Genomic DNA, 13,046 nt, shown 5'->3' with positions numbered 1-13,046 from the left:
TAATTGGTGTTTTTTATGACTTTTTTAAATGACTAAATCATTAATTGGTGTTTTTTTATGACTTTTTTAAATGTCTAAATCATTAATTGGTGTTTTTTATGACTTTTTTAAATGTCTAAATCATTAATTGGTGTTTTTTATGACTTTTTTAAATGTCTAAATCATTAATTGGTGTTTTTTTATGACTTTTTTAGATGACTAAATCATTAATTGGTGTTTTTTATGACTTTTTTAAATGTCTAAATCATTAATTGGTGTTTTTTATGACTTTTTTAGATGTCTAAATCATTAAGTGGTGTTTTTTATGACTTTTTTAGATGACTAAATCATTAATTGGTGTTTTTTATGACTTTTTTAAATGACTAAATCATTAATTGGTGTTTTTTATGACTTTTTTAGATGACTAAATCATTAATTGGTGTTTTTTATGACTTTTTTAGATGACTAAATCATTAATTGGTGTTTTTTATGACTTTTTTAAATGACTAAATCATTAATTGGTGTTTTTTTATGACTTTTTTAAATGACTAAATCATTAATTGGTGTTTTTTTATGACTTTTTTAGATGACTTAATCATTAATTGGTGTTTTTTTATGACTTTTTTAAATGTCTAAATCATTAATTGGTGTTTTTTATGACTTTTTTAGATGTCTAAATCATTAATTGGTGTTTTTTTTATGACTTTTTTAGATGACTAAATCATTAATTGGTGTTTTTTTATGACTTTTTTAGATGACTAAATCATTAATTGGTGTTTTTTATGACTTTTTTAAATGACTAAATCATTAATTGGTGTTTTTTTATGACTTTTTTAAATGACTAAATCATTAATTGGTGTTTTTTTATGACTTTTTTAAATGTCTAAATCATTAATTGGTGTTTTTTATGACTTTTTTAAATGTCTAAATCATTAATTGGTGTTTTTTATGACTTTTTTAGATGACTAAATCATTAATTGGTGTTTTTTTATGACTTTTTTAAATGTCTAAATCATTAATTGGTGTTTTTTATGACTTTTTTAGATGTCTAAATCATTAATTGGTGTTTTTTATGACTTTTTTTAGATGACTAAATCATTAATTGGTGTTTTTTATGACTTTTTTAAATGACTAAATCATTAATTGGTGTTTTTTATGACTTTTTTAGATGACTAAATCATTAATTGGTGTTTTTTATGACTTTTTTAGATGACTAAATCATTAATTGGTGTTTTTTATGACTTTTTTAGATGACTAAATCATTAATTGGTGTTTTTTATGACTTTTTTAAATGACTAAATCATTAATTGGTGTTTTTTATGACTTTTTTAAATGACTAAATCATTAATTGGTGTTTTTTTATGACTTTTTTAGATGACTAAATCATTAATTGGTGTTTTTTTATGACTTTTTTAAATGACTAAATCATTAATTGGTGTTTTTTATGACTTTTTTAAATGACTAAATCATTAATTGGTGTTTTTTTATGACTTTTTTAGATGACTAAATCATTAGTTGGTGTTTTTTATGACTTTTTTAGATGTCTAAATCATTAATTGGTGTTTTTTATGACTTTTTTAAATGTCTAAATCATTAATTGGTGTTTTTTTTATTATTTTTTAGATGACTAAATCATTAATTGGTGTTTTTTTATGACTTTTTTAGATGACTAAATCATTAATTGGTGTTTTCTATGACTTTTTTAAATGTCTAAATCATTAATTGGTGTTTTTTTTATTCTTTTTTAGATGACTAAATCATTAATTGGTGTTTTTTTATGACTTTTTTAGATGACTAAATCATTAATTGGTGTTTTTTATGGCTTTTTTAAATGACTAAATCATTAATTGGTGTGTTTTTATGACTTTTTTAAATGACTAAATCATTAATTGGTGTTTTTTTATGACTTTTAGATGACTAAATCATTAATTGGTGTTTTTATGACTTTTTTAAATGACTAAATCATTAATTGGTGTTTTTTATGACTTTTTTAAATGCCTAAATCATTAATTGGTGTTTTTTTTATGACTTTTTTAAATGACTAAATCATTAATTGGTGTTTTTTTATGACCTTTTGAAATGACTACATTATTAATTGGTGTTTTTTTTTACTTTTTTAAATGCCTAAATCATTAATTGGTGTTTTTTTATTACTTTTTTAAATGACTAAATCATTAATTGGTGTTTTTTTTATGACTTTTTTAAATGTCTTAATCATTAATTGGTGTTTTTTTATGACTTTTTTAAATTCCTAAATCATTAATTGGTGTTTTTTTATTACTTTTTTAAATGACTAAATCATTAATTGGTGTTTTTTTAATGACTTTTTTAAATGTCTAAATCATTAATTGGTGTTTTTTTTATGACTTTTTTAAATGTCTAAATCATTAATTGGTGTTTTTTTATGACTTTTTTAAATGACTAAATCATTAATTGGTGTAGTACAATGGATCAAATTTAAATCTGATGCATTTGAATAAAATGTGCACATATTATGTCTCCTGAAACTTATTTAAAATACTCCAAAGAAACTAACATTTGGAGAATGTTTATTAATACGCATTGTTAAAATTTCACAAAAATCAGAGCTATCTGAATATTCATGTATGGTTTGAACACCCTCTTTGCCTCCTTTGCATAAAACTAAATTGATCTACTCCTAACCCACCCTTTTACACCTAGCAGCTTGTGTCCCCAAATTTGTAATGTTAATTAGTTTATATATTAATCTATAAACATATGCACATACCTAACTTTAAATATTTTGTTTTAACTTTTCCAAATTTTTTTCTTCTCTAGGGTATTCATCATTTTCAGCTGTGGCAAGGGATGAATTTACTGTGGTACCATACGCGCATTCGACCTCACACGCAACAATTCTTAGAAAACATTTCCAAGTTGTATGAGCTTCACATTTGCACATTTGGTGCGAGAATGTATGCACATACAATCGCTCGTTTCATTGACCCTGCAGGGAAGTTCTTCTCTCACCGGATCCTTTCACGGGATGAATGCTTCAATGCCATGTCCAAAACTGCCAATTTAAAGTAAGTTTTTCTCTTTGTTCTTGACAAATTTGGCACTTCTGATATTGTTAATATCCTTTTAGTCTTAAGACAATACATGCCTCCTATAAAACGGCCTCCACAAGGAATCTATAATAAAAATAATCCCCACATGCACATCTACTATATTTCATTTAAGTGTAGTTACAAAAACTTCAAGAAAAACAGGGTAAGTTTGATATTTTTTTTTTTAACAATTTTACTTTATAATTCTTTAATTCAATATTTTTTTGCATAAAAATCAAGTGATCAACCATAGTCAACAGTGACCCCAAAGGTTACCTTTTTTTTAGCTACCAAATTGAGGCATAGGGAAGGTGCCACTCTTTTCCAAGGATTGCTCTACGTACTCTTGATACTGAGAGTCTGACAAGTTTTTTTTTTTTCCTGTATGACCTTACCAAAGATTGTATACCAGCTGTATCCGGCATTGCCAAGGAGGTTTTACTTTTATCTTTTTTCTATAGAATTTTGAAAGTTGAATTTAATTATTACAGTATTACTTGGTTATTAAATTTATAATTGAACCAAATTATTATGGGGGGGGGGGCTGAAAATGTAATTAAAAAGTATTTTAAAGGTGATTGAGTTTTAAATTAAATTAAAAGAATTTATTTTTTTAAATAAAATGAGTATTAATGTGATTTTAATAAATTATACCCAAATAGCACCTCCCAAAATCTTTAACTCTCCTTCCCAATGCTTAAAATTAAGGAAAAACAGGGTTCCAATTTTAACATTAATTAAAAAATTAAAAGTTAAAATTATGTAAAAATCTTTTATAATCACTGCTACTCCACTCTATAACTGAATCGCAAAAGTATTGGAGCTAATATTATTTTCTATTGCAAAAGTTTTTTTTTTAAAAATGCATATATTAAATGTCCAAAAATAAAAGGCTGCTTGTATTTATTTAACTACTAAGTTGTTTTTCAAATAAAAATCTCTTAAGTTGAGGATTTTACCTTTAAATAAAAGAAGTTAAGGCTAATTTCATTTAATTTGGGTTAAAATTGGAACTCCTTATCGATATTTACTAATAAAAATATTTCAAACTGAAGCCTCGACTGCACATTGTATTGAGATGCTGTCAATTCTGATCTAGATTCTTCTTTGCAGTATAATTCTTATCAAAGCAAAAAGACAAAAATGTTAAATTTTTCTTTCTCTTCCTCAGGGCCCTGTTTCCTTGCGGAGATTCTATGGTATGTATCATTGATGACCGCGAAGATGTATGGAACTTTGCCCCAAATCTTATCCATGTGAAACCGTATCGCTTCTTCCAAGGAACTGCTGACATCAATGCTCCACCGGGGTTGACAAAAAAGGAGAATGATTCTAAACCTATCACTCATGTACAGAAAATCGTTAGCAATTCAAACAGTTCAGAAAAGGGTCAAAGCACTTCAATAAGCAGCAAAGACAAATATAAGGCGGCTAAGAATGTAGAAAAGAAAAAGATAGAGATGGAAGAATTGGGTAAACAAAATGTACAGGAAGGCATTTTTATTAGCAAAGAGAAAAAGACGGATGCTGCTTCAAAAGAACAAGACAGCAGGTTGGATGGCAACGATGGTTCTAATGCGGACAGTGGCAGTACAACAGAGAAGAAAAGTGTTAAAAACCAGTCCTTCAATTTGGTATCCAAGGAGAAAGATATCAATTTGGTATCCAAGGAGAAAGATATCAATTTGGTATCCAAGGAGAAAGATATCAATTTGGTATCCAAGGAGAAAGATAACAATTTGGCATCCAAGGAGAAAGATATCAATTTGGTTGGCAAAGATATTGCAGATGATGGGAGTGATAGTCCAGCAGTAAAAAATGATGACAAAAATTTTTCTGTTGATGTGTCCAATGAGATAGAAATAAAGAGTCTGTATTCAAAAGAGGATGAAGAATCAAAGAGTGATGAAGATGACGGGTCAAAATCTGAAGATCTGGAAGGTCTCAGTGAAGACAGTTCCATGTCAGGCATGAGTTTATGTGATAATAGCAGTAAGAATGTGATTGGCAAAAATGATGACTCCAACGTAGACGAAAATGACAACAAGAATGATAACGATGATGATGAGGAGAAAATGATCGAATGGGAGGACAACGATGATTATTTGTTCTATCTTGAAGAGATTCTGCAAAGGATTCACACGGCTTATTTTACGATCAGTGATAAATTACCTGAAGGTAGCGCATCTAACAAGGATCTCAACTTGAAATCACTTATCCCACATGTGAAACGTAAAGTTCTCAAAGGCTGCAATATTTGCTTCAGTGGCGTCATTCCACTCAATACTCCAGTGAATAAATGCAGAGCTCATAACGTTGCTCTGTCACTTGGGGCCAACGTCCATGAAACATTTATACCTTATTCTTCAAAAACAAAATCCAACTATACAACTCATCTAATTGCAAACAAAATGGGAACTTCAAAGGTACATGCAGCGCAGCGAGCAAGCAAAGTTTCGATTGTCTCACTTGATTGGCTTTGGTCCTGCTCAGAACGGTGGGATCATGTGAACGAAAAGCTGTTCCTTATGAAAGAGAAATGCCCTTTAAACAGTGACACAAGCCAGTTGTACCCAGAGTCGGAAAAATCTTCTTTGCGAAAACGGAAAATCGATGCAGTTCCTGATGAAGATGATGTGTTTCTACTTGAAGCAAAATCTAATAAAATTGAAGATAGCGAAAGTTCTGAAGAATTTAAGAGTGCAAATCTGCTTGATAGTGAAGATAGTTTCGATGATAAAAATAACAATAAAAATAGTGACAAGAACAATGATGATCCAAAGAAGCTAAAGCGGGCAGGGTCACATTACAATCCACTCTACTCGTTTTCCGATGAAGAGTTGGCAAGTATGGACAAGGAATTGGAGGAGCTGATGGATGAAGAAGAAAGTGATTCTGATGAAAATGAAGCAGAGGCTCAATTACGGAAACAGATTCTCAGTGACCACAAAGGTGACACATCATCAGAGGACAGTCTGTCTGGGGAGTTTCCTCATGGTTGGAAAAGCAAAAAATGGCCAAAGTGTCGATCAGGTAAAAAAAAGGCGTCGATTAAGCGAGATGAATCGCTTGATAGTGAGGATTCTGAGGCAAGCATTAGTGAAAAATACGAAAAGTCTATCGAGGTTTTTGCCGCTCATGCATCGGACAGCAGCAATGATGATTCTGATTGTGAATCGATCGGGTCAATTGACGTGGAAATCTCAGAAGCTGTAGAAAAAGAATTTCTGGCAAGATGATCTTTTTATTTTTAAGATTTCTTTTTTACTGAATCTTGCTCATCTCCATTGAACCGAGTGACACTCATAAATCTCTTTTTAGTGTGAAAAGAACATAATTATTTCCTCCACTTTGTTACATCCGAAAAGACATTGTTAATAAGTAGGGTGATCTCTCTCTCCCCAACACATTTTCGGTGGGGATGTAGGTGCTGGTAGAATAATGGTTGACTGTTAGATCTGTCTGTTCATTTGGGGAGTGCATGAACCCACACTTCAGTTTTGTGTAAAATAATTTTTTTACCAAAAATTTGCAGTAATCATCAGCAATTATTTCCACAAGCAATTGTGATTATATTCAAATTAACAAAATAAAATGTGATAGTTGTCCATGCAGAAACCTGCAAACCAGGTTAAATTCCTATCAGATTTCTCAAGTCCATTCACACATGTGGAGAAGGCCTGAAAGTCTAGTTTCATTTCAGCTCGTTAAAATTGCAGGAGAAACTCATTTACAATGTTTGGAGTTGCAAGATTTTTTAAAGAAATTATGTCAACTATATACAGAGAATGATATTCTGGCTAATGCCTGAGAACAAAATGTGCTGAAAGATGAAAATAGAATTTTAAACAAAAAAATAATTAAAAATTTCTTGCAAAAGACCAACATATGTATTTTCATTTATCTTTCAACAAATCTTTTTATCCTCAGCTATCGATCAAAATATTTTTTTCAAACTATAGTTAATTTAATTTGTGTAAAAAACACATTTGTGAAAATCAAACATTTTTAATCAGCCTCAGTTGCACTATGAAGTGGTCATGCTTTCTCATTAAATATGAAAGGGTTGATGTTAGAAAACTGCCAAATGAATCCCAACATTTTCTGGGATAAATTTGGAGGCAAGTTCGCTCAGAACATTAAAATGTTCATATCAATTTCATAAATAACATTTGAAGCAAGTTATTGGTTTGTGCTTTCAGATAAAAGTAAGTTTAATTGAACTTTTATTCAAAAATATAAACCACTACGAAAATATATAGTAAAGAAAATGTGCATATTTTTCCTGAGAATTTTACTTGTGCTGATTTTAATGTAAATTCAATTAAAAGAAACCCATTAGTGCCCAATTTTTTTTCTTTAACTTATTGCAATAAATCTTTTGTAAATACAATGTTATATTTGAACAAAATCACTTGATTTTTTTTTACTTTATTGAATAGTTAAATACTAATATATATATATATATATATATATATATATAAACTACTTATCCAAAAATATTTCAATAATAGATGAAAGTGATTGTATCCTTCTTTACATAGTATAATAAAAACTGAGGCATCAAACAGTAAAAGACAGCCCAATCTCAGACTAGATATCAACATCTATGATAAAATACAGATCTTACTGAAGTTAATTATCCTTCTGGTTAACCTGAATGAGTTTATAACATCCTGAATATTTTATCAAAAAACGTTTAAAATCTATAACGATTTAGATTGATTTTTATACAGCTGGTCATATTGTTTCTTACTATGTTGATTTTCAACACAGCTATACTTGAATGATAAATAGGTAAATATTATTTTCCTTCATAACAGCTCCATGTTTTCTGGCAGTCTGCAATTCTAAGCCTAGCTTAGCAGTCTTGAGAATTGAATCCATTAAAATTCTATTGTTGAAGATCTTTGCTCAAGCTTTTTTTTTTTTTTAAGTCATCCCTTTTTTTTTCTCAAGATCTCCACATGCAACCTTCGATTAAATCAACCTATGTCACATTTACTGTGTTCATTTTATAAGTATTTGAAGGTGAGGAAAAAGCTGACTTTGTTCCAAATAAATGGTGTTGGATTTGCTATTAAAATGGAAACCAATTTTTTTTTTTTTTTTAAGCATTCTAAGGAAAATTTTAGAAAGAAAAGGTAAAATTTATAACTTTTTAGGATCAATGTTGACAAAAACTTGCCAGAGTGTTAACAGCAGCTCTAAAATCTTTCTTAAATACAATTTTTATCAAGTAAAAAAAAAATGAAACATTTTTTTACTTGATTTAATTAATGCACTAATTTATATATGAACATGTAGGTTGGCTACAAGAACTACTTACCCCAAAAATATTTGGCTGACAGTGATTGTATCCTTCTGCTCTAGATTTTCAAAATATACTAAAAGCTGCAACATCAGTGTTGCCAACATCCAATGTATTATTCAAAAGATACTCCCATCTTTATGACAAAACTATAAATATCTCTGAAAATACAGATGTTGCTCAAATCTGATTAAGTATCCTTCTGATCCTGAAAAAGGGCCATGTGTGCAGTTAGGGGTTAATAGCATCCTAAATAATGTTATCAGAAAGCATTTAAAATCTATAACTTGATGATATATTGGTTTTGGTTTGACTTAGCATTGATATAATTTTGAGATATCAAGATTAAAGTAATGAAACAATTGAAAGTCACTTAACTTGAGTTCTGTTCACCATAAAAACTTTGTAACCAATGAAGTAACAAAAATCCCTATGCAACAATTTGAGCCCGATGAGATAAATGATTTTAGAGTTATTTCATAAGAATACTTCATGCAATATGGAAAAGTAAGGCGCAGATGATATTTTGGTGCATTTTTAAGTTTTCAGATAGAAGTATGCAATTTTATGATTTATATTCTTGTTTTGACCAAATTTTCTCTAAATGAGATCGAGAACTGTTACAGAAGAAGACATGGTTATAATAATAGTACAGTTCAATTATAATTGATTTGTTTTGCTTGAAGCATCGTATGTGCTGTACATGTAAAGTTAAAATATTTTTTTTATTTATAAATTTTACTGATCTGCAGTGTCAATTGATGGTGAAGTGCATATGACAATATTTCAGCAAAATCTGTTTATAGATGGTGGAATAAGCTATGCACTATTCTACAGTTCTTTTATAACCAAATAAAAAGTCAATTTACAGAAACCAAGTCAACTAGAATTAAAAATGATAGGTAAATCAAGGTAAGTTATAAACTGGTAAGTATATCCAAACAAGTATATAGTTTTATTACAATAATCACTGAATTAAAAAGTAATCTTATTTTTGTAACAAAAGTGAATCATACTTTGCTATTTTCTAGGCGTATTCAAATCTCAAATTAAATTTACATGAGTTTATTGTCAGATAAATCTGCTGTTTTTCTTTTTATTTGAACAGGAAAAAGGAAACTATAAGGTATAATTCTTTTGATGTAGAAAGCGGATATATTCCCTCAAATATTATCATTAATTAGATTTTACTCCATGGTTTTAAAAATTCAATAAGCTTCATGATTAACATCTTATGAAAGATTTTTATAAGAGACCTGAAGCAAAATGAATATATATATATATTTTATTTATTTATTTATTTATTTTTTTTTTACAAGGAAGTCACCACTTATCTCCGAATGGCCTCCGGGCCTTGATAAGGGTTATTGCGTGTACAGTAATCAATGGGATAATATCGTAATAATCGCTAGTAATGGAGATCTGATAAAGTGTCTTACTTAAGGGGGCGGTTTATCAGGAACTTGTTTATGTTGGACTTGAAGACATCCAGGTTGTAGTCAGGTGGGAAACAAGCAAACGGAAGAGATTTCCACAGGCATGCACTTCTAAGAAAGAAGCTTTGTTCATAGAATCTACGTTTTGATTTAGGCACAAATAAAGAGTGGGGAAAATTACTAACAGTCGTTTCAGCTAGACGAGTGTTTTTCGTGAAAGATTGGCGAGGGGGGGCCAGAGATTGGAGCTCAGATGAGCACTTCCCATTGAAGTAACGATAAAACAATAACAGACTCGCAATGTCCCTTCTGTGGGAGAGAGGTTGCAGGGAAGAGAAAAGGGCATCCCTCACTAGCATACAAAGTCTATTTTGTACTCTGTCAAGGCAGAATAAGCTGTTTTTAGCAGCTCCTGCCCAAATATGGCAGCAGTATTCCATCCTTGGACGTACTTGGCTTTTATATAGATAGAGAATTGCATCAGCGGTGAGATATCTACTGGAGCGGTAGAAGGATCCCACCATCTTTCCTGCGACCTTGGCAACAGATTTGATGTACGTGTTCCATTTCAGATCAGGAGTAAAGGTCAATCCCAGAAGCTTGTCAAAACATGGAGCCTCCCCAAGATGAGAGCCATCCATTTTAATTGATGCCAGATGGGGATCAGTGTTGATGATGTAAAGATAGAAGCTTGGTTTTAGATGCATAAAAGTAACCAGCCACCTCTTCCCCCCTTGTACCACGCGCTCAAGATCAGAGGAGAGAATCAGAGAGAGATTTATCATTTACGGTCCTTAATGTGCTGCCATGGATGGTCGTGTCATCAGCATAAATGTCAACAAATGATTTAAATATGTGTTTTGGGAGATCATTGATGTAGATCAGGAAGAGAGTTGGGCCCAGGATGAACCCCTGAGAGAATCCAACAACTGAAGGCCTCTTATTTCTGCCTATCAACCACTAGTCTTATGAGCCTATCAGAGAAATGATTTAATGATTGAGAAAATATTTCCAGTTATACTGTAGCTAGAAATCTTGTGAAGTAGGCCCTTATGCCAAACCTTATCCGAAGGCCTATAATATGTTGAGCAATTTACCTAGAAAGGAAGCCTTTGTCAAGAGATTCACTAATTCTATGAGATATAACCATTAGCACATCTGTTGTAGATCTAGCAGAACGGAAACCATATTGCTTGTCAGTAAGGTTATTTCTGTTGAGGTAGTTGACTCTATTTAATATGGATTCCAGCATGACACACAGGAGAATTATTGGTCTGTACTTAGAGGGAGATGGCCTGTCACCTGAATTCTTAAATACAGGGTATACTGATGAGGTTTTCCAGGGTGTTGGGAAGCAGTTCTCCTTAACACAACGCTTAAACAGTTTTGTAAGTATGTAGACAAGTTCTGGCGACATCATGCACAGATATTTGTATGTTGCATAGCGTGTTGTCTGTTATAGGAGGAAATATGGGTAGTTGATGGCCTAGCTGCAAAGTTCTTGGCTTTGTCTGATGCTGATGAGATGACCTCAGGTCCATTGATAATAGTTGGGATAGAACGCACGCTTCTGTTCAGGATCCTGTTTGTTATTTGCCAAAACTGGTGGTAACCAAGCCGCTGCTCAGCTAGTTTGGATTTAACGGACTGAGCATATAGCTCTCTTGCATTTTTTATTACTCTTTTACAGTAGTTGCTGGCAGTCCTGAAAGCAGTTTTAGTCTCAGTACATCTATTACGTTGGTAGCTATGAAAAAAGTGATTTTTGTGCACGATGGCAGCAGCACATTCTGAGGTCGAACCATGGCTGTCTGTTAAGTTTTTGTTGGAATTTTTTGGATGGTATGAATCGGTCTATACCTACAATTTATCATTCGGTCAGGTCTGATACTATATAGGACACATCCTTTAAACATGGAATGCAGTCGTAGATCAGATATAAATGTATTATCCCAGTCAGCCATAGAGTATCGATATACTGAACGGTGGAGGGGTACGTTAGATGCCATTGTGCAAAGCCAGCATGCATTCTGCTGATTCATTAATCATATGTCAAATAGACAAATATTTATAGATGCTAAAAATCATTGTCAGTGTGAAATAGCCACAGTCAAGAGAAGGTATATAAAAATAACCAAAGAATGCAATGAAGTTAAGAACTCGCCCATTCTGGAAAAAATGTGAATAATTGGTAAACAACAACTATTCAGCTATCCAACAATCATGAAGTCGCCAACTTAGACCTCTCAAACACACTATGATTTGGAAATCACTCCTCAGTCCATGATACTGTAAAAAAAATCCTAGACACCTCAAAGGCATGTGGGCCTGATCTCATCTATGCTATAGTTATAAAGGAATGCTCTACTGAGCTAGTCTCTTCAAGAAATGCCTTGCTGCATTCCTTTCTTGTTTTCCTGATAGAATTTTGGTATAAGAACTGGTCTGCTCAGTTATTGCCCCATCATTCTTTGCTAAAATCTTTGAGTCATTAATCAAGCACTCGTCCATCACTTTGTAAATGCTAAACAGTATGGATTTAGGCAAGTGTGTTCTACTGCTGATATTTTAATCATTATCTCTGAACGTATTTACCATGCACTGGATAAAAGCAGGAGAAACTAGGGCAGTAGTCTTTGACATATATTAGGTTGGTGCAAAAATAATGTCTTTTTGATGCTCAACTAATATATATATATATATATATATATACAGTCCTGGTCAAAATCATAAGACCACTTAAGAAAGTAAGAGTTTATGCATAATATCGAATTTTTAATCAAACAAATGGTTGAAACCATTGTCAAAAGGTAAAATATGATGTAAAAAAAAATGAAATCTGCTTCATTCGAAACCTTAACCCTCATCTAATAATTATTTTTTAATAAACAAACATTTTCACCTGGTCAAAATGATAAGACCACTTTAATAAAATCAGCTAGTTTTGAAAAAATGAATACAAAAAGCTTTCTCAACCTGTTAGTGGATAAAAAACATCTTACTAAATTATAAATGGCAAAAGGGAAACCATTATCAGTTTGAGAGAGGAAGGATCTTTGAGCTTAATAGGAGTGGACTCTCCAATAGATCCATTGCAAACGAAGTGAATCATAGCAAAACGGTCATCACAAATTTTTTAAGAAATCCAGATCAATATGGGCATAAAAAGAGTCCAGGTCAACCAAAAAAAAATAACCCCATCACTGGATCACCGTATCAGAAGAAGTTAAAAAAAAAAAAACTCTAGTA

The 13,046-nt window shown here is 31.4% G+C and overlaps 2 protein-coding genes across 4 annotated transcripts in view; one reads left to right on the top strand and one right to left on the bottom strand.

The window, feature by feature from the left end:
* The window catches only part of LOC145246781 (RNA polymerase II subunit A C-terminal domain phosphatase-like), an 83,610-nt gene extending 76,675 nt beyond the window's left edge, over nt 1–6,935 (top strand). For both annotated transcript variants that reach the window (XM_080108574.1, XM_080108573.1), the window contains exons 5-6: nt 2,779–3,026; nt 4,222–6,935. In XM_080108574.1, the coding sequence (XP_079964700.1) occupies nt 2,779–3,026; nt 4,222–6,289 (2,316 nt within the window). In that variant the 3' untranslated portion in view covers nt 6,290–6,935. The remainder of the gene's footprint in view (nt 1–2,778; nt 3,027–4,221) is intronic.
* LOC145246782 (centromere protein L-like) overlaps nt 1–13,046 on the bottom strand; it is a 296,745-nt gene that overhangs the window by 260,821 nt on the left and 22,878 nt on the right. The gene's annotated exons all lie outside the window — the stretch shown is intronic.

Source organism: Euprymna scolopes, chromosome 24 (assembly GCF_053919585.1).
Source record: "Euprymna scolopes isolate OS-2025 chromosome 24, ASM5391958v1, whole genome shotgun sequence".
In the NCBI taxonomy this organism is placed as follows: Eukaryota; Metazoa; Mollusca; class Cephalopoda; order Sepiida; family Sepiolidae; genus Euprymna; species Euprymna scolopes.
This window is presented reverse-complemented; position numbering and strand designations above follow the sequence as displayed.